Source organism: Aspergillus viridinutans (assembly GCF_018404265.1).
Source record: "Aspergillus viridinutans IFM 47045 DNA, scaffold_15, whole genome shotgun sequence".
Classification (NCBI taxonomy): Eukaryota; Fungi; Ascomycota; class Eurotiomycetes; order Eurotiales; family Aspergillaceae; genus Aspergillus; species Aspergillus viridinutans.
The window spans coordinates 480,175-503,547 of NW_025091231.1; the positions used below are offsets into that span (position 1 = coordinate 480,175).

The 23,373-nt window shown below is 52.0% G+C and overlaps 7 protein-coding genes across 7 annotated transcripts; 3 read left to right on the forward strand and 4 right to left on the reverse strand.

Moving 5' to 3' along the window:
• Nucleotides 1–772: 772 nt before the first annotated feature.
• Nucleotides 773–2,440, forward strand: Aspvir_003504 (putative cysteine synthase B; the record flags this gene model as incomplete). Its single annotated transcript, XM_043275086.1, has 3 exons — nucleotides 773–962; nucleotides 1,011–1,840; nucleotides 1,895–2,440. The coding sequence occupies 3 exons, from the start codon at nucleotides 773–775 to the stop codon at nucleotides 2,438–2,440; spliced, it is 1,566 nt and encodes a 521-aa protein (XP_043131021.1).
• Nucleotides 2,441–3,018: 578 nt separating this feature from the next.
• Nucleotides 3,019–5,123, forward strand: Aspvir_003505 (ferric reductase family protein; the record flags this gene model as incomplete). The annotated part of the gene is made up of 7 exons (XM_043275087.1): nucleotides 3,019–3,155; nucleotides 3,205–3,455; nucleotides 3,503–3,623; nucleotides 3,672–3,923; nucleotides 3,977–4,075; nucleotides 4,120–5,055; nucleotides 5,117–5,123. 7 exons carry the CDS (start codon nucleotides 3,019–3,021, stop codon nucleotides 5,121–5,123), a joined length of 1,803 nt encoding a protein of 600 aa, XP_043131022.1.
• A 158-nt stretch (nucleotides 5,124–5,281) lies between these two features.
• Nucleotides 5,282–6,335, reverse strand: Aspvir_003506 (uncharacterized protein; the record flags this gene model as incomplete). The annotated part of the gene is made up of 2 exons (XM_043275088.1): nucleotides 5,282–6,077; nucleotides 6,142–6,335. 2 exons carry the CDS (start codon nucleotides 6,333–6,335, stop codon nucleotides 5,282–5,284), a joined length of 990 nt encoding a protein of 329 aa, XP_043131023.1.
• Nucleotides 6,336–6,783: 448 nt separating this feature from the next.
• Aspvir_003507 (cystathionine beta-lyase STR3) lies at nucleotides 6,784–8,231 on the reverse strand (the record flags this gene model as incomplete). The annotated part of the gene is made up of 3 exons (XM_043275089.1): nucleotides 6,784–6,864; nucleotides 6,921–7,964; nucleotides 8,019–8,231. The coding sequence occupies 3 exons, from the start codon at nucleotides 8,229–8,231 to the stop codon at nucleotides 6,784–6,786; spliced, it is 1,338 nt and encodes a 445-aa protein (XP_043131024.1).
• Nucleotides 8,232–8,938: 707 nt separating this feature from the next.
• farA (CeGAL family transcription factor) lies at nucleotides 8,939–11,858 on the reverse strand (the record flags this gene model as incomplete). Its single annotated transcript, XM_043275090.1, has 7 exons — nucleotides 8,939–8,987; nucleotides 9,043–10,026; nucleotides 10,079–10,261; nucleotides 10,313–10,741; nucleotides 10,794–10,866; nucleotides 10,917–11,647; nucleotides 11,716–11,858. The coding sequence occupies 7 exons, from the start codon at nucleotides 11,856–11,858 to the stop codon at nucleotides 8,939–8,941; spliced, it is 2,592 nt and encodes an 863-aa protein (XP_043131025.1).
• A 3,154-nt stretch (nucleotides 11,859–15,012) lies between these two features.
• Aspvir_003509 (mannose-ethanolamine phosphotransferase MCD4) lies at nucleotides 15,013–20,592 on the reverse strand (the record flags this gene model as incomplete). Its single annotated transcript, XM_043275091.1, has 8 exons — nucleotides 15,013–15,878; nucleotides 15,955–16,063; nucleotides 16,180–16,321; nucleotides 16,384–16,571; nucleotides 16,622–18,405; nucleotides 18,918–19,124; nucleotides 19,181–19,609; nucleotides 19,659–20,592. 8 exons carry the CDS (start codon nucleotides 20,590–20,592, stop codon nucleotides 15,013–15,015), a joined length of 4,659 nt encoding a protein of 1,552 aa, XP_043131026.1.
• Nucleotides 20,593–21,014: 422 nt separating this feature from the next.
• Aspvir_003510 (protein-degrading AAA family ATPase MSP1) lies at nucleotides 21,015–22,327 on the forward strand (the record flags this gene model as incomplete). Its single annotated transcript, XM_043275092.1, has 2 exons — nucleotides 21,015–21,080; nucleotides 21,134–22,327. 2 exons carry the CDS (start codon nucleotides 21,015–21,017, stop codon nucleotides 22,325–22,327), a joined length of 1,260 nt encoding a protein of 419 aa, XP_043131027.1.
• Between the last annotated feature and the right edge of the window lie 1,046 nt (nucleotides 22,328–23,373).

The window sequence follows — 23,373 nt, forward strand, 5'->3', positions numbered from 1 at the left end:
ACGCTGATCTTGATGTCTACAGCGGGAATGAGAATTGCGTTTTAAAGTTGGAATGCCACGAGGGCGACAATGATCAGGCTCGTGCATTGCGTGCTAGAGACCCTGATTATTCTCCGAGTACCCGTGAGTCATTTCGTTTCGTGAGAAAATGCAACAGCTGTGATTGATAATAATGAGGGCGGGTCGATCTGCAGCATCCAGACGCCATCTCGCACTAAAAGGGAAAATGTGCGCAAAAACACTCACCAAGGTCCCCGTGCATGATTTTAATTAATTACTCTATTTGATAGTAGGTAGGATAATCAGCTGCAGGATAATCCTTTGTGTCTATGGAGGGGATCGCTATACGAATTCCTCAGGACCTTGGAGGTGCCAACACTCCTAGACGGGTCTGTTGCCTGCTCTACGCTAAGAATCATGGAATTGACATTGAGTAGTGTAATAGAATCTGTCGATCTTGCATCTACGGCCTCCAGGTACTCCTTCTCAGGGTCCGTCACGGTAATTGTAGGCGAACATCAGCCTCCAAGGTAGTCTAGCCTGCAGAGATCAGCCTCGCGTTTCAGGAAATAGCTCATTCAGAGCAGAATATGCTCAGATGGACCTGCTCCTTCTGGCCGCAGGTGCATCCACGGCTGGTGGGTCATTCTACTGTCGGGAACATTGCATTTTCTCGCTGCAGAAGAAGTCTGCGGTATAAAGTTGGGGTCTCTGCGTCTGCATCTACGTCTTCTGCTCTGCTAGCGTTTATATTCGTTGTCAGTACCATAAGATGGCTGCAAACGAGCTGAACGTCTACCGGGGCCCTGATGCCCTCAAGAAGTACTTTGACCCCGATTGTCAGCCTCCTCTACCCCTGGTGGAGGTTCCTGAGTACCTGAATCCCTACCATCAGGATGGGGTGCGCATCTACGCCAAAATGATGTCGATGCATCCTGCCAACAACGTCAAGGCAATGCCTGGTAAGTGTACATCAGAACCGTAATAGCTACCGACTAACGAAACCGCAGCATTAAACATGCTCCAGAAGAAAGTCGTCCCGGGCAAAACCAAGACCATCATCGAGTATAGTTCCGGGTCAACGGTGATCTCCATGTCGATGATCGCGCGCGTCATGCACGGCATCCACGACACGCGGGCCTTCCTCAGCAACAAGACCAGCGAGGCCAAGTTGAAACTCATGCAGTTTTTCGGCCTGGATATCACCCTGTTCGGCGGACCGAGCCAGCCAGAACCGTTTGACGACCGCGGTGGGATCCAGAGTGCCCGCAAGATGGCTCTGGAGTCCGACGAGATCCTCAACCCCAACCAGTACGAGAACCATGATAACTGGGGCTCGCATGTGCGCTGGACGGGCCCGCAGATCCTCAGACAGCTCCCGGAGATCAATGTGCTCTGCGCCGGGATGGGCACGTCGGGCACCATGACCGGGCTAGGGACGTTTTTCAAGGAGAACAAGCCGTCGGTCCTGCGACTGGGTGTGTGCACGGCGGCTGGGGACCGCGTGCCGGGACCACGGTCGTTGGCGCTTCTGAAGCCGGTCGAGTTTCCTTGGAAAGAGGCGGTCGATGCTATCGAGGAAGTCAATTCGTACGATTCCTTCTCGTTGTCGCTGGACCTGTGCCGGGAGGGGATCGTCTGTGGCCCGTCGTCGGGGTTCAATCTACAGGGGTTATTTCAGATGCTGGAGAAACGCAAGCAGGCCGGGACGCTGGCTGAGCTAGCTGGGCCGGACGGCTTGGTCCATTGTGTGTTTATCTGCTGCGACCTGCCCTACCAGTACATCGGCGAATACTTTTCCAAACTGGGGGCGGAGAAATTCCATCCCATCAAGAACGAGGTAAGTGCCGTATCTTCTGATTGACACCACCGAATCACCGACTAAGCGTCGCAGAATCTCAACGGAGTCGACATCTACCGCTACGACGAGAGCTGGGAACGCAGCCCCATCGTCCTCTTCACGCATTTCTACGAGACTCCCCGCTCGCTCTCGGACAGTCTTCTGCGCACCATCGAGCTCAGACCCCTTTGCTGCGTTCTCGACCTGAGAACGGCAGCAGATTACTCCACCTGGCATCTGCCTGGCTCAGTCAACATCCCCCTTCGCAGCCTGGACTCGCACACTCCAAAGCCATTCGCGGACCCCAGCGCGCTGGAAGCCCAATGGCTAGAACTCGAGACCCTTTTCAAGGCCGAGGAGGCTCTGAGCAAGCTCCGTGGCCAGCACGTCTTGGTCATTTGCTATCATGGTGATACGGCCCGCGTAGCCACCAGCGTTCTGCGAGCTAAGGGCATCGAGGCCGATAGTCTGAGAGGAGGGTATCAAGCTCTGAGGGATCATGGGCTGTGGGGAGAGAACGAGAGCACTGGAAATGGCGCTGGCACAGAGCATATGAAATCGTCGATTTCTGTTGAGACTGTCCCATTGCAAGTGGGTTGATGATATGTGCTGGTATTTGTTACGTTAGTAGTATGACTATGACTATGACTAGTGATTATGAGATTATGCCATCATGTTTCATTTTCTTGTTTGTGTCTTTTAAGGTTGATCCGTGGTGTCACCGTGTCTGTGTCTGCAACCAACGCACGGATTCAGCGCAAATCTGCTCATAGCCATAGGGCAATTAACAGAATTAAATAAGAGAAAACAGAGTAATATTATCAGAAGAGAAGAAAAAGAAAATGGTCCACCCTCGACGCTAACAGGCTGGAAATGTGCTCAATTGTGAGCATGCCTGGTCCAATCAGCGACCAGCATTTGCAGCCCTGAAGCAGTCAACTATACTAGGTCACTGAAGTACTTTACCTGACTCTTTAGCTGACTCTAATACTAAAGGATAGTATGGTTCTGGTCGGCGGTTAGCGTTCCTCTCTGTCCTGGCAGTTGCCCCAGAGTTTGTTCTCATCCTCTGTTTAAATCTCGACCAAGTCAAGATCATCTCCATCTCAACTGACACAGATCAGATTGAGGTATCACGACTGCGGGATCTACTGTCGTGATCATCTTTGCCTACCAAGATGATGGACATGTCCGGAGAAGGAGGCTCCGGCCTCCCATGGCTAGACCAGCCTGTGATGCTTCATTCTTCCAGAAAAGACACCTGCAAATTAAGTCCGGAGCAGTGCGCGTACCGTCGGGGTCACTGGCGATATTGGTATCTATCTACCTTCTGTCGTTTCAGTCGATTCTGCTGACACATACAGGTACGAAGCGGATCATGTCTACGCCTTGAACACCGTTTACTTCATGTGTGCCACCATCGGAGTCTTCGCCATAGCACACTTCCTCTCCCGGCGGGCTCCTCTGCCAGTGAAACGCAGTGCTGTCTGGCGCAAGACGACGGCTGCTATGCGCTATCTCTCCTATCAAGGGTACCAGATATCGTCCTTGCGGTACTGGTCCCCGTCTCTGGGCGTGATGCTCCTAGGACTGGTGGGATTTGTTTTCTTCTTTGGTTCGTCTTTGCTAGGTGTACTTCCCGACTTCCACTGACATTGATAGCCATGACCCTTGGCCCGAAGCCGTACTACTGGCCTAATACGGCTACAGTTTCCTATGGAGGTAGTCCGCCTATCGCGACCAGAACGGGGTGGATGGCCTTGGGCCTTCTTCCTTTTGTGCTGTGAGTACAAAGTCCACGAGTTGTTGGCGGGCTTAACTGATTGTGTAGGGTCCTGGGAACGAAAGTGAATCTCATCTCGGTGTTGACGGGTGTACCGCATGAAAAGCTTCAGGTCTTCCATCACTGGGCCAGCTACGCCATGTTCGTCCTGGCGTTGATCCACACCTTTCCCTTCATCATTGTCCACATTGACCAAGGCGATATGGTCAAGCAATGGAAGACGCAGGTCACCTACTGGACTGGAGTTGCGGCGCTGATTCCCCAGGCATATCTGACCGTCATGTCTTTGCCAGCTATCCGGTGAGTCTGAGTCTTTGTCTCGGACGAGGTCTCAGAGCCCTAACGATTTGTAGAAACCGATACTACGAGTTCTTCAAAGCGACCCACGTCACCGTGGCACTGCTCTTCGTCCTCTTCTTCTTCTTCCACTGCGACTTTCGTCTGACATCCTGGTACATATACCCTATCCATGTGGATGCTAAAGCTAACGAGGCAGGGACTACTTCATCGCCGGGGGTGCCCTCTACCTCTTCAGTCTCTGTGCAGCATACATCCGCACCACCCTCCTCCACGGCCGCCACAAAGCCACCCTCGACGTCCTCCCATGCGGCCTGGTCCGCGTCAAGATCCCCACCTTCATCACCTGGTCCCCAGGCCAACACCTCTTTCTTCGGTTCCTGAATCCCTCCCAGCTCGGCCTGCACTCTCTAACCGCCCACCCGTTCACCATCACCTCCATCGCACACGACCCAGCCTCCCTGTCTAAACCCAGGGAACTGATCTTCTACATCAAACCCCGCGGAGGCATCACCGCCCGCCTGGCCAGCCTCGCCGCGCAGCGCCCCGGCACCGAGCGCACCGTACTCCTCGAAGGGCCCTACGGCGGCCTCGCTGCATCCAACGACCTCGCACGATTCGACTCTGTTCTCGTCATCTCGGGAGGCTCAGGCGGCGGCTTCTCGCTGGGTATCGTGGACGCGGTCCTTGCCTCCTCCCCAACCCCAGCTCTACAGATCATCTTCGCAACCCGCAACCAGTCAATGGCAGAGTGGTACACCGAGGAAATCGAGACCCGGCTCTCAACCTCCAATGTCTCTGCCAGAGGCGGGGACGTCTCCGCCTCGGTCTACGTTACCTCTGCGCAGCAGGAGCAACAGCAGACAGAAGACGACGACGAGAGTAAACTCCCCTCCGCCAAACCTCTCGCCAGCAGCATGTCGCAGATCGCCATAACCCATGGCCCGCGGCCGGACCTGCCTGCCTTCATTGCGGGCTGTACGTCTCCGTCCAGCGCGCGCGGTAAGCGGCTAGGCATCTTCGTCTGCGGTCCGGCGAGCATGCTGCACGATGTGCGGAATGCGGCTGCGCGGGCGCAGCGGGATGTCCTGGGGGATGGGGCGGAGGAGGTGGATCTGCATTTGGAGCCGTTCTCGTAAGTACTGCTGCTGGCATTGACATTGACATTGACATCGACAACTTGCTAATGTGCCCAGATGGTAATCACTGCAATGCGGTAGCGGAGATGTGATAGCTCTATATCTATCTAACTAAAAATAATCATTATCAGCTGTATCTGTATATCATGACATGACACGGGCTATACTATCCCGAATCTAACCAGAAGAAATCTATCCACCAACGCCAATGCGAGCATAAGATTAAGACGCAGAAGACAACCTCCTCATCAACCCCTCCCTCATCCTAACATTCACCACCCCCCCAACCCCATACGCAGGAACAATCTTGCCCATCCGCGCAAAACAACTCGCCACATAATCCCTCCTGATCCGCCCCACCCTCTCCCTCCACCCCAGCCCACCAGCAGGCTGCCGATTATACAGATCCAAGCCCAGCAAATGCATCGGCGTGCTCACAAACTGCATCAGCGCCGGACACGCAAACTGCGCCAGCGCAGATTTCGTCCCCGGCGTGGACGCAAGGTAGTCCGGTATGCTTGGCGCAACGAGCGCCGGCACATTGAACGACGCGAAGATGGTGATGCTATCGCGGAGACAGAAGAGTCCGTAGCTTACCTTGGGAACTTTGAGCGCTGAGGTGCTGGATGGGTGGCATGTTGCTTGTCCCCCTCCCCCGCCGGAGGCGACACCACCACCACTGCTGCTGCTGCTGGTAGACGTAGACGGGCTGCTGCCGCCGGCACCAAAAATCCTCGCAAACCGCGCATCCTTATACACGCATATCCCCATATTCACGGCCGTGGTCGTCAGGAACTTGGCCGTGCCGGGGAAGACAGTCTCAAAGGGCTTATCGCGGAGCGTAGACGTCAGAGTATCGATTGTGTTGGCGGTGAGGTAGGTCGAGGTGTAGAGGGTGTATATGAGTAGAAACGGGGTGCTGAGGAAAAACGCCGCGGGGCGGGTGAGCATCGACCGGAAGCAGGAGGCGAGGGTGCTGCGGATGGGGAGGCCCTTGGCGGCCTTTTCGATGATGGCTCTGATCGTATCGTATCATGTTAGTTGCGGCATGTATAGGACAAGGGCAAGGGGAGAATAAGTACCGATCGATGACGGTGATGACGGGACAGGTTAGTGCTCCTGCTGTCATTGCGCTGGCGATGTCTACGCCGAGGCGCATGCCTAGCTTGTCTGTGTTCCATTTGGATGTGGATGAAGTTGAGGCTTTCAAGGGCCGTTCTGCGGCTGGACCTGGTATGGTGACGGGGCCATCTGGGGAGAGGGCATTCCGTGGCATAATCTGCTGCGATTTGGTCGATTGTAGAGTAAACAGTGAGGCTGCCAGCACAAGCAGGTCTATAACGGAGATATGCGTAGGGACAGAGATTTGCAGTCAATCAATTACAAACAGCCATGCCTCTGATACTCAATATCGCCAGCGATTTCATCCTGGCCAATCTGGGGGAAACAATTACGCTGATGACTCTGACTGCATCGCGGACGAGAATGCCCCGGGCCCGATACACTCGGCGTGTCCTCCGATGCCGGCTGCCGCTGCCGAAGTGCAATCACCCAGTTTAAGATCAATTTTAAGATCACTCAGGTCTACAATCTACAATCTACAATGAATATCGTACTTAGAATAACCAGATTATGTTCTGTAGTAACCGAGACATATTTTGTAAACCTCAACGCCAATGATATCGCCCGAAATTGAATATGACCGTACCCGCTATTTGCAAACATCACGCAGAGTTAGTTGATTCACTAGGTACGTTCGCTTCAAAGCCATCGAGAGTAATGTTGACTGCACCGGCTTGAATGAGCTATTGCAGATAGTTAGTATTGAAAAGTGCAGGGAAAATGCAAGAAGAGGACTTACAGCCCGCCGCAAATCGTCAATGAGATCGTCGACATCCTCAATACCAACACACAGCCGGATCAAATCTTCCGGCATCGCTCGCTCCTCTCGCGTCTTTGCGTCAATACTGGCATGGCTCATACGACAGGGCATGCTGATCAGACTGTTGACACAGCCGAAGCTGACACTGATAGCCCACAGCTTGGCGCTTTCGACGATGCGCTCGCTGACGCCGACATCGCCAGTCTCAAACGACAGCACCGCTCCGGCGCCCCGCGCCATGGAGTGGTGCAGCTCGTACTGCGGGTGAGACCGCAGCCCGGGGTATCGGACTTTGAACCCATGGGATTCGAGAAACTCGGCAATGCGCTGCGCGTTGGATTGCTGCTGATCCATCCGCACCTTGAGCGTCTTGACACCACGCATCAATAGCCACGAGTCAAAGGGAGACAGGCCGCATCCGGACGCGTTGATGGGGAAGTACAGCCGCTCCCCAAGAGCAAGGTCGTTCACGGCAATCACACCGGCCATGAGATCGTGATGACCAGACAGGTACTTGGTTCCACTTTCATAAACAATATCCGCGCCGAGCTCAAGAGGGTTCAACAGCAGCGGAGACATCATAGTGTTGTCTACCGCCACCAAGCAACTCGGGTTGATCTCGTGCGCCGCCGTGGCAATCCGGGGGATATCGACGATCTTGATGAGGGGATTGGTTGGCGTCTCGAGCAAGACCATGGCTGTCTTCGGACTCAACACCTCGCGAACTTTCTCCGGCTGCGTAGTATCGACATGGTGGACGATGATGCCGCCGTTGGTCGACAGATATTTCAAAAGACGATGCGTTCCACCGTAGAGGTCGTCACCAGTCACCACCTCGTCACCGGGACGGAGCAGCCGGGAGATCACATCCAAAGCAGCCATACCGGATGAAACAACTAGCGCGCGCTGCGCGGACATGATCTTGGCGAGGTGTCGTTCGAGGTGAGTTCTGGTGGGATTTCCGGAGCGAGTGTAGTCATATTCTCCGCCGCCTGCGCCCGAGGTCTGCTTAAATGTGGCGCTCTGCTTCAATCAGTACACTCTTGTCGGATGGATTGCGCGCATAGAAAGACGCACCTGGTAGATAGGAATGCTGCTGGCATTGTACTGGTCGTTGCTGTCGGTATATACAAGTTCTGTGGCAATTGCATATCGCTTGCCTGTCCGAGGACTGGAGGGAGCAGGAGACGGAGGGAGATTGTGTCCGTCAAGGTCAACGTGAGGGAATGCCTTCTTCATAGCATCGGTGGCTGCAGGCACAGCAGCAGCACCAGAACCCGAGGCCGACATCGCTTGCGGGGCGGGAAAGTAGCGGGGAAGCAAGGAGGGTAGAATTGATCGGGAAGATTGAAACACTCAAACCATAGGAAACAACTGAGTCTCTAGAGATTGATATAGCGGTCACACGATCAAAGATCAAAGAACAAGGGATAAAAAAGAATGGATGGAAAAAGGAGGAGAGCAATGGCTGGAAACTAAGAGACTGGGGGATCTCCAGAAGAGTCAGACGAGCGGATTGTTGCTTGCCGTAGCGGGAAGGGATGCTTCGGCGCCGCTGCCCTGTGATTGGCTGAGGTCCACTGTCTGCGATTTCGTCATCGGCTATTCCATTTGAGGACTAGCGCGCTGACTCATAGTTAATGCCTGAGGCATGATAATTTGTCATATTAACATTCAAAACCGTCGGCCATTCGCTATAGCCATTAAATAGGCATCGGCACATGCGAGTATATACATATTTCAATTCCGCGTAATCCATCCTTCCCATCGTACTCCTTCCTTATACCGTTTGAACCTGGCTCCGTCGCAGTGGGTCTGCAGACAGCACCATCAGAACCACAGGAAATACATCAAATTAGGCAGATATGGCCTTGCAGGAGAAAGCAGAGAACGAATCATAAAACACTACGGCAATGGCTGCAAATTGCAAGCCAGAGAATCGATGTTATACACGTCGCAAAATCAAGGCATTCATCACCTGTGGGAAATCAACGGTGTCATGTTGCCAATTCTCCAAAGCTCCCATTGATGCCGAAGAATTGGAACCTAAGAACAGCTAAAGTCAGTAATGTCATCTCAGGCATCTTTGATAGAAACATACCAGTCTTCGACGTTCAGCGTCGTGGGAGCCGTTGGTCCACTTCGTGAACTGCTACTCCAGTTGTCATCCTGACTAGTATTGTCCATTCCAGCGGTGTTCAACGGCGCCTCTAAGCCTTGCATGGGCCATCCATGCTGATTTCCCAATCCAAAGATTTGCTGTGGCTGGCCACCTTGCAAGCCCATTCCTGGTGGCAGGGACGACATCAGCTCCGGGCTGGAAAGGTTACGTCCCGGCATCTGCGGCGTTTGGTTCACCATCATGTGACGTTGCTGCATACCCTGTGATTGTAACTGCGATTGCATCTGTAGTTGCGGGTCGACAGTATGGTTCTGCGGAGATGCCAACTCGGGGAATATGGCCGTGCCATCAGGGAACAACTGGTCTGGCTGGAAGTTCTCCCAGAGAGACGGAGAGAGGTTGGGAGAAGTACGTGTGACAAGGAAAAGGTCTGGAGGCGTTGCAGGTAGCGAGAAATGACCATTGAAGGGCGTTGTCGGTCGAGTATTGCTTCGGGAATTGCCTGGCATTGTATTTTGCGGGGCGGTAGGGGACCCCTGCGGCACGCTGATCCCAGGAGGTTGCCCCAGTTCTCTGGATGGTGTGACGGAAGGTGTCTGTGGCCGAGATCGTTCGTACGAAACCGGAGGTGTAGGACCCCCGTTTGGCAAACCAAGATCCATGTCATCGAATTTCCGCTTCGGCGGATCCGGTTTCTTCGCAGGAGGCTGTTGCGTCGTCTCGGGCCGTACCCTCTGGTGTCTCTTGCCAGCAGCTTTTTGAAGACGTTCTTCGAGAACTTTGTTGCCCAAGATTGACTCGAACAGCGTGTGAACCATTTTCGCCACCAACCAGACCTTGGACACGTCTTTCAAGGCTTGCATGCAGATGTTGATTCTCTCCTGGCACGTCGCCACAATAGACGGTACTGATGACCGCATTTGGTAGACGTGCATGATCAATGCCGAGAACAAGCTATAGACTCTGTTGGAAGTTAGCAGGAGGCAGTTAAAAATCACTAAAAGGAAAGACCCACATGAACGCAGGAGCATATCGGATTTCTTGACGAGTCTGTAGGTTTTCGACGATAGACGTTATCATCCCTGCAGCTTGGAAGGCAATAGTACGAGACGGATACGCCATCTCCTCAACACGGTAGCTGTTTGGCGCCGACGAAGCAGGAGGCATGTGTGCTCGATGCAGGAGACAGAGGGTGGTGCTTTGCTCATTAGCCATGGCCTTCCAAAGATCAGATTCGCTTTGCACTCACTAGTAGTTCGCATGAAGAAGAGCTGCCAAGAAGTGATGCCGGGACTTCTGCCAGCAGACCTCCTTTGGGCAATTCTGAAGCCAATCTGCCAGGGCCATATCGGAATGCGTCAAGTCCATGGCGTTCATCCTCCGAGATTTGGACGCCACAGAGTATTGTTGAGATAGCACTAGGCCCATGATTTCGCACAGTTTGACATATTGAAGGAAGAACTGTACGTGTACAGGGTCCGGAGGGCACTCGGCGACGCTGTCGATCTCGTCCTCAATGAAATCGTCCTCGGTCAACATGCCCACGTCTGAGTCGTCGGTGTTGATTCCGATCGGCCGACCGAGGGCAACTGCCACGGATCGGTCTCTGGTGAAGAGAGTCCACCAAATACGCTTCCATAATCTCTTGTCTGGCTTGCTGAGTTGAGATGTTTCCACGCTACGATCGTAAGCCACTGAGCCGAAGTGATCATAGGGAAATAAGGCCATACCTTCGATGCATGCCGGAGCCTTGTGCGACGACCATTGCAACTCTTGTCCAGTAGAAGACGTTCTTTGTCACGTCTGTAGGAAGTTAGAACAGGCCGACTCTCAGACAAAGCAAACAAACAAACCTTCGGGGCCTTCCCAGTACCAGCCTAGGAGAACAAGGGCCTGAACAATCGTGACGCGGTCGTCTTCGTAATTAGCATCATAAAGTGCTTTCGCCCGTTTATAGAATGTCATTGCAGCGGGGGTGGTGGAGCCGTTCGCATCCATAAGTTGGGGATTCGTGCAAACCCTCGAGCCAGCGAGAAGGATGGCCTGCAGTAGAAGCAAAGAAGGTGGATTCTTCGGATCGCGATATTGTCGCATAAAACGACTGCGATTGATGATGGGGACGATAGGCGCGACCCATTTGAAATAAGCTTCGACAAGCTCGTCACAGAGGGGTTTGGGAGGGAGTAGGAAAGCGCCACGCTGATGGAGAATGTCGAGTTCGAGGTTGTCGAGGTCCGTCAACCGAGCACGCGATCCTCTGATGTTAGGCGGAAGAGGATAGTGCACGACGTCCGTTGTGCCATGACGATCCTGAACCAGGAGCGACAGGTTTGATGACTCTCCGAGATAGGCGACTCTGCCTGCTTCTTTTATCGGTGCTCGGGCAAACTTGGGCTTCATAAATTGGGCATAAGTGTTGTTCTGGGACGCCTGATGAGCTTCCTGTTGCTCGGTGAGGGTCGTCACTGGCATCCCATCGACGGCCATCCGGTTTTTGCGGTACCCGAAAGCATCCTTGTCATCTGCGCCGTCACTTGGCGACTCCTCCTGCTTGTCCTGGCCGTCCTCGTTGCGCTCATCAGTCCTACCAGAAGACAGCGGAGGTCAGCAGTTGACGAGAGCTATGGCTGGTAGACCAGGCGCTTTACATACCCGCTGTTCGTATCCTTCGACTTAGTCTGGTTCTTCTTGCGCTTCGGCGTAGGGATCTTGCACTCGATCGAAAAGGCCACACAGTTGGTGCAAGGCACACCTAAACTGGCAGCATCGCAACGGACCTGCTCGAAAACGTTCATGGTCAGCAACGTCCTTTTTGCAAAACTCGGCAATGACACCAGAGGATAAACTCACCTTTCGCGCATGGCAGGTCTATAGCACCCATGACAAAAAGTAGCAGTTAGCAAAATAACTCATTGTGGTATGATTGTGGTGTGGAATGGGGTGATCGTGGTGAGCTCGATATAGTGACGATAGCTGCGATGGGCCGAGGTGCCGAGGCACCCGCGCAGGTCGCGTTGACCTCGCAGGAACGCATAACGAGAGAACGTACCTCACAAGCACGCGACGCACGTTGTCTGTTTTAAAAGATTAGATAAAGCCAATTAGCATCGATAGAACTTCTTTTTAAACCCGAACTGCACAATCTACAAAGCTTTCTACCCCAATATTGTCGACTGGACTGAATTTTCTTCGTGCGACCATCCGGGACAATAGCCCCGCGACAGGCAGGAGAATCATCAACCCTCCACCACAGCGAAAGGAAATATCACCACACACCTTCTGAAACTCATTTGTCCGTTTGGACCACCACGCACAGTGGTGCCTGAAGTACCCGTTGAGCCCGCGGTGCTGGGAGCAGGGCTAGGTCTCGTGGGTGTAGATTCGGGGCGATTCTCTGCTATTGTGCTCATGGCCAGGTATCCATCCAAGAAACTTGCGACCGGGGAGCGTTTCAAGCGGAGACGGCGATAATAAAAAGGAACAGAGGACGATGAGGGTGGGTAGCGGTAGGTCTAGGAAATAGACGAGAATAAGGTACTCAAAGGGGAGTACAGGGAACTGGAGATGAACGAGTTTCCTCTCTCTGTCTTAATGGGGAGCGCGTTGCGTATTGGCGAATAGTAATAGGGACGAGAATAAGCCACGGAACAGGTAAAGTGGAAGTGAAAGCAGACGAACGAGAAAGGCGTCAGAGGAACAAGCGCCACCGGATTAGTAGCAGCTAGACTGAGTCTTGAAATGGATGCGATGAATGAATGAATGGGACACGAAACCTGTGCGGGTGGGCAGTCTTACCCTTACGGGTCCGTGGTCACAGGGGGTTGTTGGTGCCTCACTGGCTTTGGTGGATTCGAGAGATGCGGTGGAGAGGGGAGGAAAAAGGTCTTGGGCGGATCTACTACTACCTTAGGACTACGGACTAAGGAACCAGAGTTGAAACGTACCAGAACATGAGAGTATAATCAAAGAATTAACCATGACCTTATATACAAGTATAGGAGCAGGCCAAGTACTCCGTCCTTAAGTTCTTGTACTCATTACTCCAGTGCCGAATAAGCAACATGACCAGACACGAGGAAACCCATACCTACAAAATGCAGCCAAGCTCTCAGGTTGCAATATTACCAATTCGATCACTAGGTATCTCTCAAGGAGTTCCGGGATCCGAAAGAGCAGAGCACGGTGTAAGCTAAGCCTCGAGCAGGATCATCTAGGGAATTGTGGGGAGACGAGGATTTATTAGATGAGCCGTTACTATTAGTATTTCTGCCTTCTTGCTGGCTGGACCACTGCATATGTACCCAGTACCTCTCTAGTATCTCACAACTATGTCCATGATTGAGAGTTCACTTGAAACATGGTTTATAAGCTGCTAAAGTGCATGCTGTCACACTGCATCAGTACTCACCATGAGTCTCGACCTTCCTTTTATATAGTGCTTAAATTTGGGGCTTGCTGTGATCTTCTCTAATGGAACGCCGAACACGGTTTCAAACCCCATAGTTGTAATTACTCTCAACGGAATAATCATCCACCAGAACAGTCCTTTACGTGTCAGGACTACTTAATTGTAATTCCTTAATGCTGCCTCTGCAGTCTATGCGCATTCTGTAAGCTAGAGGATAACCGAAAGGGTCCTCAGAAATGGCCCTAACCCTGGTGCTATTCTGATTTACCACACTGGTAAAGCTTCTTTATTGCAACCCACTGTGAAGTCCGTTAGGAACCACACCCAGTTTCATAGTATGGTATTTGTGCATCTATTTACTGCATAGATGGAATCTGATATTCAAGTATTCATTTCTGGTACAAACACTGCCAACTGAACAATACACTACATTGATTATTTCCACTCGAGATTTGACCGCCAAGGACAAGGCATAACCGACTAGTATCCGCTAATAGACTACGGGGCCTGAAAGTGAAACAACAGAATCATGATCCATGATGATCATTCAACTTTCCGCCGGGAGTTATCATTCCTTGATATATTGGGTCTAGTCGACACCTAACTATGGAGCCTCAAGGTCCTCATCTCAATCCGTACGTCTGATCACTCTCGACAATACTAGCCTAATCCTTAACGGTGTGCCTCGACCCGTACCTCGACCGCCGAAGATAGTTACGGACTCCAGATCCTATCTCTTCTAGTCTATACTGCAGAACAAGCTAGATTGCATTCCCTCGTCCTCTGGTTCCCGCCACCACTTGTCTGCTTGTCCTCCTACAAATAACTAGCCATCGAGCAGTCCGTGCTCCCAGTTCCAAAATCGAGTCACCACGCGGAAAGATACGGAATCCCGCAGTGCATCTCGAACTCCACGTAGGTAATCAGAAAACAAGACAGAAAAAGCAAGCATCATGCGACCAGCCACCTCCCTCCAAGCCTCCAAGCCCGTAAACTGCGGCATTTACACCTGCCATCCACCCTAGCAAATCCCAGACCCTCTGATGACTCGTAAAATCGCAAATGTAAGCTGCAAGCATCCCGCATCTCCCCGGTTTTAATTCCCGCATTCGCGTCATCAATGCCATCAGATCCGGCTCCTGCGAGTGGGAAGAAAGATGGCAAGAAGGTGTAATGTACATCGGATGGTGCCTGGCTCTTCCCCGCAATTCCGCCATCGGATGGGCTGCCTTAGGCTGGAAATGGTTAGGGCTGATGCGCGAGGATGCGGGTCAAGTTTCTTGGGATCCAATAGTGGGTTGGCTTGTGATGCCTCGGCTTAACTGATGGTATAGTGTTCTGGGGTAACAGTGGTCTGAGATGAGTGGTACATCAAGTGTGATGAGGAAGCATCAGCTGCATCATACAGTGGTCAAGACGAAGAGAAGACTATGCGTCTAAACAATAAAGTACCCAGTAATTAGCTATGTATGGCTTCCTGCCAATAATCTATAAATAACATTTACATGAATCATAAGGAGCCGCCATTCTGGCGAGCCGTTTCACTCCCTTCTAGACCCATCGGCCTTTTTGCCGTTCGCCGCATCTTCAGGCCCGGACTGCGCGCCTGCAACGTCGCTCTCCACAGTCCCGTCCAGGGCCTTGGTGATAGTGGCCCCGATCGCCTTGGAGGTCGGTCCAAAGTCCACCCCGCTGATAAACACCTCGCTAAGAAACTCAAGTCCCGCAACGAAAGTGCACAGAAAGCTGGCGATCAAAAAGTGGCTGATGGTGGTGCCGATGTCCAGCCAGGACCCTTCATCCCGCACCATATAGAAGAAATTGAGAGTCATCACGTCCGAGATGGACATGACAACCATGAACAGAGCGCTAGGCGCAACCTCCAGCCGGCGGTTGAGGATACCCAGATTAGCGCTGATGATGGCAAAAGGAATGAGCAATTTCAGGATGAGCAGTGCGCCTTGGCTAAACGGATTGAAAACAGGTATGAGACGGCAGACGCTCTCCAGCGAAAACGATGAGACTGATGCGATGTTGCCTGTGCTGAAGAAGGCGGATTGGAGAAGGAAGAAGAAAAACAACGCCACGCGCGTGTCTGCCAGGCCTAGCCTGCGGTAGCGGTATTCCTGCCCATCGACTACCGCTGTAGCGTTCAAGCCCGGCTTCTTTGGAACCGTACTGCTTCCACCATGGTGCGCCGAGGACCTTGCAGTGTATACGTATATGGCATGCTCCAAACGCACCCACGTGACTAGTGTCATGCAGAAAACAAAGTAGAAAAGACCCTCATACGAAATAGTGAGGATGATAAAAGTGGGTGAGAATGTGAGGAAAAGTACCATCAGGCGGTGCAAGTAGTGGCTGTTAGGATATAGTCGATGGACAAATGGCAGCAGAAGCGAGGCAACTAGGATCGTGTTAGCCAGGTTTGAGTAGGGCTGCAGAACGAGAGTCGAGCCAAGCCACGTTCTCGCAACACTTACCCAGAACGAACCAGCCAACTACTTGGTTACCAAATGGAAGGCCTTCCTTGGCCTGCAAAGACGAAACACTGGATCTGGTGACTATCATGGCAAGCAAAACCATGCCAACCTACTCAAGTTAGCTGATTGCTCTCGAAAGTGTCAAGGCAGCGGCATAGTAGACAACCACCCGCCGTGTAATTTCCGAAGACCGCACGAGGAGAGGAAAATGACAAAAAGTCGTACCTGCATGCCCATAATGACTCGCGACCCCAAGCTAGAGATGGCCCCTGGCGCATGTCCTGAAGATTTACTGTGTTTCAAGATGGTGTCCTCGAAAAGTAGATAGAACAACCCGGTGAAGAACATCAGCAGTGCACCATAAGTTCTGCACAAGCAAATCGTTAGAACATCATCCACAAATCAGCCGAGATAATCAAAACCTCATACATGGTGTTAATGTCTTCTACTTTGATTACAGGAAGCAAAGTAAAAGTGCTCATGAGAGAGCATCCGACGGCCCATGTAGCGGACAGAACCGTATTCTGCTTCACAAAGTCGACGCCGTATAAAATAGGCCAGAATGACCCGAGAATGAAACAGGCCGTGAAGATCTCACGGTGGAAGTAGGATTGGACCTGGTTGCCTTGTCAGCTAGCGTCCAATGTGCCAATGTCTTGCAACCTACAAGAGCTTCCAAAACTCCAACAAAGGCTATCAATTGAAATCCGAGCGCGATGTAGCCACCGAAAGAGCGAACGTGGCCCAAAAGGATCTCGCGACCAGCGATCAGTGCCTTCCTTCGTGCAAAGACCTCTTCCCAGAAAAAGATTGGAAAAGCTCCGTAGAAATAGTATCGCCAAGAAGATTTTTGATATGAAAGAACCGAAAAGAGAGCAGCAAGAATAGACGTGAAGAAAATGGTGCTGCCTACGGTCCGATTTGAATCCGAGATACCGTGCAAGACATGCAGATCAATAACGGTTGTCAGTGCATAAGCAATCCAACCTAGGTATCCGAAGGTGATGATGGTTCGGAGGAAGAGCCAGTCATATGTTTGCAGATAGCGCAGCCCCTCTAGCGCAGTAGCAAATAGAGCGCCAGACCTCTGGATGGACTCATCATAACTGCCGTTGGCAATGAGGGCCTGGATCTCGGCAATATGCTCCTCCACCGAGTTCTCGCCATGATCTGCCAATGGCTCAAACGGCTTGTATCGCAGCAATGCGGCTCTCTTTTGCTTCTCCTTCACGCGATACATCTCCAATACTTCTTGCGTGTTCGCCAATGCAGCGAGCGCCTTCTCCTTTGGACGAGCATCGATATATTCAAGTGGCAATTGACCGACAGAGTTCACAGGGAAATCCAAGCCAGCAAGATACGCCATGAGAGCAGCAACATCGGCCTGTGCGACATCATGGCGTTGAATGCCGTCAAGGCCCCAATCGGCAGAGAATCCATCCTCATGACCAGTGATAGTCTTTCTCTCTGTGTACTTTGGACCAGCAACACCAGATCCCCAGACGACTAGAGGTGTTCTAGTATTGTCAGGATGGCCATCTCCATGGCTTCCCCAATCGCTCATACCATGGTCTGCGGTGAAGACAAACGCCGTCCTGTCGTCGCCGTAGAACTCTTCTATGAGTGTTGCTACCTCCTGCACCCCCTTGTCCACAACCTTGATATTATGCAGGTATTCCTTGGAGTAAGGACGGAAGCCGTGGCCAGTGGTATCGAGTCCAAGAAGATGCAGAAAGAACACCACCTTATCCTGACGTAGCTTTGCATCCAACTCGGGATCGCTCTTCGCAGAGGCAAAAAGCTCCTTCACCTTGTTGAAGACCCAGGTATCCAATAGCGTTGCATCCATCGTAAAGTCCTCTATCTCTTCTCCGTACATGTCGGCATCAACACGTCCGGGAACTGCGCCCTCCTTGAACATTGCGAGAATGTCCGGACTCCCCCAGCTCCAAGTATGCCGGCTTTGGTTGAAGACACTGTCGAAGTTGACCGGGTTCAATTTCCAACCTGTTGTCACTGCCGAGACATCTTCGTACAGACCTGCGATGAGTGCAACATGTCCAGGGCGAGACTCGGTGGGTACTCGGGTGTGGGAGACGCCAAAGGTTCCGTGGGAGAGCACGCGCGAACGAATGAATGGAGCGAGGTAGATTGGATCGTTGTTTTCTGCATCTTCACCGTCTTCCGGAGAAGGGTCTGGAGCTGGCTGAAAAGCCTTGTCGGCGCGCAAGCCATCGGCAACGAACAGCACAAGACGACTGGCTGGCGCATTCGTTCCAGGTTCTCGCTCGACGCCATACGATCTCATGCCGCTCACGATCGGACTAACAAAGTAAATGTCAAATATGGAATAAGCATATATAAGATGGAACACCACCGCGAGGGCGAGAAACCCAAAGCGGCCCAGACGCGCCATCTTGCCTTCACGGGCGATCCAGCTTCGGAGGATAGCTGTAACAAATGAGTGGAATTGGTCCCCCAGTACGTAGTAAAGAAAAGGAGATCAAACAGTTATAATGGAAAGAAACGAATGGAAAAAAGAATATTGCTAGCGAGCTGTCAAGCATCTGCGAAACATGAACCTGTCTCTTTTTTTAATGACAGCTTTGGGGAACTTGGGGATGCCCCAGCCAATCGGGGGTGCCTAATGCGGCATGCCGCGGTTACGGTGGCCCGCAGAGCCCATGACGCAGCCCCTGATGGACTATATATTTCATTATTTGAAGGACTACTCTCATTAGAATAAAGACTTGAGAGACTGGCAGTACAAAGAGAGTACGATAATCCCAACGCGCTTTTTGGTCAACACGGATTATAAACTGTCACCGATGAATCCTACCATGCTCGATCCAAGACACCTAAATTAGCTCCAGATACCTATGCAACAGGCAAATATACCATGCCAAAGCTGAGAAACGCAAGAATAGATATAACACCAAGAAAGAGCGCTCAGTTAGTTGAACTGCGCCGCTTTGTAAGCGCATCGATGACCCGTGCGTAGAATTTTGACGCTTGCTGGCGGACAAAGGTGATATCGACTGTAAGATACTCGGGAAGAATCTCGACCAGTTCGCGATCGCGACTTTCATCCAACAATGGGACATACTGGAATTCTGCCGTTTCGAAGTTGGTAGATGTTATCGTCGGGACAGCCAATTTGAAGTGAAGAGCTGCTGAGTTGTCAGAAACGCATCTTGTAATCCTCCCTTTTCGAAATGGAACTTACTTCCGTTGACGCCAGTCTGAAGGCAGTCATACAGATGATCTGATTCCCTCTTCTTGACATCAAGAATGACAAGACCAGTGAGGTCGCTGTACAGCTCCTCCTTCAACTGCACGAGATGAGCTGCTTGGGCTGCCTCAGCATCAGCTGCGCGGTTTACCCTGTTGTTTTTGATTGCGCTTCCTGGAACTTTCGCCGCAGCGTTTTCGAGACTGGCAGTAGTATTACGGGCAGCTGCCAGCTTGGTCTGTAAGGCTTTGACCTCCGACTGAGCAGTAGTCAGTTGGTTCCTGGCGTCTGACACTTGGGCTTTCAATTCAGCGACTTCCGCATCGCGCTCCTTCAATTGTTTCTGGAGCGCCCGGCTTTGTTGGCCAAGCTTCTTCTGCGCTTCCAGCTCTGCCTTGAGAGAAGCAACCAGATTATTGGAAGCTAAAAATATCAGCGTTTGACATGTCACTAGGCGTGACGACCTACATACCTGTCGTCACTGCTTCGCAATGTTGTCGAAGCTTATCCATATTGGCATTCGCCTCGACGATCCCTATCTCTCTGAGGTTACGGTACCGGTTCTCCAGCGCGTCATATTTCTTAGTCAAATCACCGGGTCTACGCCTCAACTCCGGTTCACCCATCTTATCATCACCCGTGGAAACCCCGAGCTTCTTCTTCAGAGGGGAGCTTCCTGGTGCGGGCTGTGACGACCGTCTGCCTTTCAGAGGTGATGCTGACGCTGATCGAGGGACCACGGGCTCTTCACGTAGAATAGACTCTTCAACGACTTCCATTTCCTCCTGCTCCTCTTCTGCCGCGACACTGCTGGGTTCAGTCCAATGAATGCGTCGCGATTGTCTTTTCGGCCGCTCTAACTGCTCCTGGGGCTTTGCCGGCGGCTGCACTTGTCTCGTAGCCCTCGGTGTATACTCAAATTCACCATCGGTCTGTATCTGCTTTCCAGCACTGACTTTCCTGCGTCCCCGTGTAGCTGCAGGTTTTGCCGATTTTGCCGTTTGATTTGTCTTGGAAGCAACTGGCGCATCATCCAGCTCGTCGTTGGACGCCGCAAAACTCTCAGGTTCTTGGACTCCGATTTCATCCTTGATTTCCTCATTGCCGCCTTTCCTCCCTGGACCTTCCTGCGTTGCGCCTTGCGCCGAGTTTCGGCTACCCTTTGGTCGTCCCCGTTTGGACGCTTTCTTCGGAGCACTGTCAGAGGCTCGCGCTTGAGCCACTGTCGAACTACGTTTCGTCTCGGCTGGCGGTTTGCTTTCAACGGACTTGGATCGTGGCCTTCCTCTCGGTCTCTTGGCTGGGCGCTCGTTTTCGCGCTGTCCTCCATCATTGAGCTGCATGGCATCCGCACCGTCCGAGCCTGCCAGACCAGAGAGCCTGGCTGTCGCTTTTCTTTTCGGCATCTCAGGTAATATGTATATTATATTCTCTTAATCAAACAATGATAAAACTTGGAATGGTTATACCGCACGCGACATCGCTATACATTCCGTCCGATGAACTTGCCACCCACAAACCAAAACATCGCGTCCACCCACGGACTCACCGCCTTCCGTGTCGCTCACCGCATTGCAACGACCACATGCAGATCGCAGGCATGTGACGTCCCGTCGGCAAAGCCACGATGTTCAGCGCCACAGCTGTTCATATCGCCGACAGCCGACGCTCCCTGGACTCTTCAAAGTTGATTTCAATCAACCGAAATATCTCTCATCGTAATTCCCGGTTGCTTGCACTCGGGCGACCGACTATCTTCGAGGCCATTAATTGGCTACTTGTTGCAGATTGCCTAACCGTCTGTTACTCCTGACTCGGCCCCGCTATCATGGCTTCCGCGCGCGGTCCAAGATGGCAGCATTTTTTGCAAGAGCTGGTGATGGTCGCTGGTACTGTGAGTTCTATGACGCTCGGCCTATTTTAACGAGTTCTAATTATCTTTGATAGTCGGCCTCCGCATACTTCCTCATTCGTTACCTTCTATCGCGCCTTGATTTCGACCCGGAGAGCCAGAAGAAAGAAGAGCAACGGCGCAAATCAGCCGCCATTCTGCGGAAGCTCGACGGTGGAGATGAATCAGACGACTACTCACCACGCAGAGGTGCTAAAAAGGCGCGCCGACAAAGGAGGGGAGATTTGGTCCTCAACCAGTACGAGCAAGCCATCGCTATGGATGTTGTCGCTCCCGATGACATTCATGTCTCATTTGAGGATATTGGAGGTCTGGACGATATTATCGAAGAGCTTAAGGAATCCGTCATCTATCCTCTGACCATGCCTCATCTCTACTCTTCCACGTCATCCCTTCTCAATGCGCCGTCGGGAGTATTACTTTATGGCCCGCCAGGGTGTGGAAAGACTATGCTTGCCAAAGCGCTGGCTCATGAGAGCGGCGCATGCTTCATCAATCTACATATTTCCACCTTGACTGAGAAATGGTACGGTGATTCGAACAAGCTCGTCAACGCTGTTTTCTCGTTAGCGCGCAAGCTGCAGCCCTCGATCGTCTTCATTGATGAGATAGACGCAGTGCTCGGCACACGGCGGAGTGGTGAGCACGAGGCGAGTGGCATGGTCAAAGCCGAATTCATGACGCACTGGGATGGTTTGACATCCGCAAATTCTCTGGGTGAACCACAGCGGGTGGTTGTTCTCGGAGCCACAAATCGCATCCAGGATATCGACGAAGCGATCCTTAGGCGGATGCCTAAGAAGTTCCCCGTCACCCTTCCTCCGGCCGCACAGCGACTTCGAATTCTCAGTTTGATACTCAAAGACACCAAAGTCGATCGGGAAAACTTCGATGTTCATTACTTGGTCAAGGCAATGGCGGGGATGTCCGGCAGCGATATCAAGGAAGCTTGCCGGGATGCCGCCATGGTCCCTGTTCGAGAACTGATTCGACAAAAGAAGGCAGATGGTCTCCAGATGACATCCGTCAACCCGACTGAGGTTCGCGGCCTTCGTACAGAAGACTTCTTCTCTCGAGCTGGAGGCGTCAGGGTCATTTCGCAACCCTCTCAGCCCCAGACACGACCTACAAGCAAAGCCAGTTCGGAGAAAGAGTGGAGCACAGCTGAATCAGATGCAGCATCTGAAGTCGAGGCACGACCCGCTGAGATGGCCGAGCCTCCTGAATAAACCAACTCTTTCAGTGATTTGGATGAATTGCTCGTCTAATGTCCTTGATACCAATGTATACAGCACCCCGGTTATGGCGTTGATTTTTGGTATAATACAGTCTCTTGCATTCATATATTTTTTTCTGGTATCTTCCGGGTCATTTCTGTTGATGGTTGCTGGCTTTGGCTATCTAATACTTGCGAAACAAGGTCTTTGCCATAAAATGGCATTGTTTATAGACTTTTGATAGCACGATAACCGAAAGACTCTCCCTCTCTCATAACTGAAGGATCCTAGAGCTGTGTAGAGACCGAATACGCTACATTGTAATGTGGCCAAATCATACACTTTGTTCCACTACGAGACGAGCAAAACTTCATGAAAATCGAAATAGTGATGGACAGAATTCGATTCACCGATTCATTTCTTCCATTCTGATAGACATTTGACGTGGATGGTGCCATAGGCGATAGATAGATGGATAACAGACATACGTATGTAGCGGGTACAGTGGCCACCGGGAAGTACGGAGTAGCACGATTCTTGGAGAGCGGCGGTAACACGACACTTGCCGATCACAAGAACCTCAGCGATTACGAAGCTCCTCTCTATTCGCTATTATTCTATCTACTCCCTTCAGATCTTTCAAGTGTTTGTAACCTTTTTCTCATCCAAAGACCCTACCCTGGTTGACTGAAACGGAACACTTGGCGCTCGTTGGATCCAGTCCGTTCGTTTACTCCATCCTTCTCATTGCGGGTCGTCGTCACAAGGAGTCCGCAAACTCCTGCTGGATCCCGCGTCTCTACCCCCAGATCTGGCCAGCTTCTACACTTCCCCTGTTGCCTCACTCTGCGCGCCTGCATACTTCAGCACCTATCTCGAAGGGAAAGATCCCATTCAGTATATTCGTGGTCGCTCATTCTTCCCCACCTGCCCCCTGGTCCTGTGATTGCGACGATACGGTGACTGGATGACGAATGGTCTATCCTAGGTAGAGAGACCTCCGATGGCAACACATGCCTTGGTGATCTCACGTGCTGAGTTAAGCTCCTAAGGAAGAG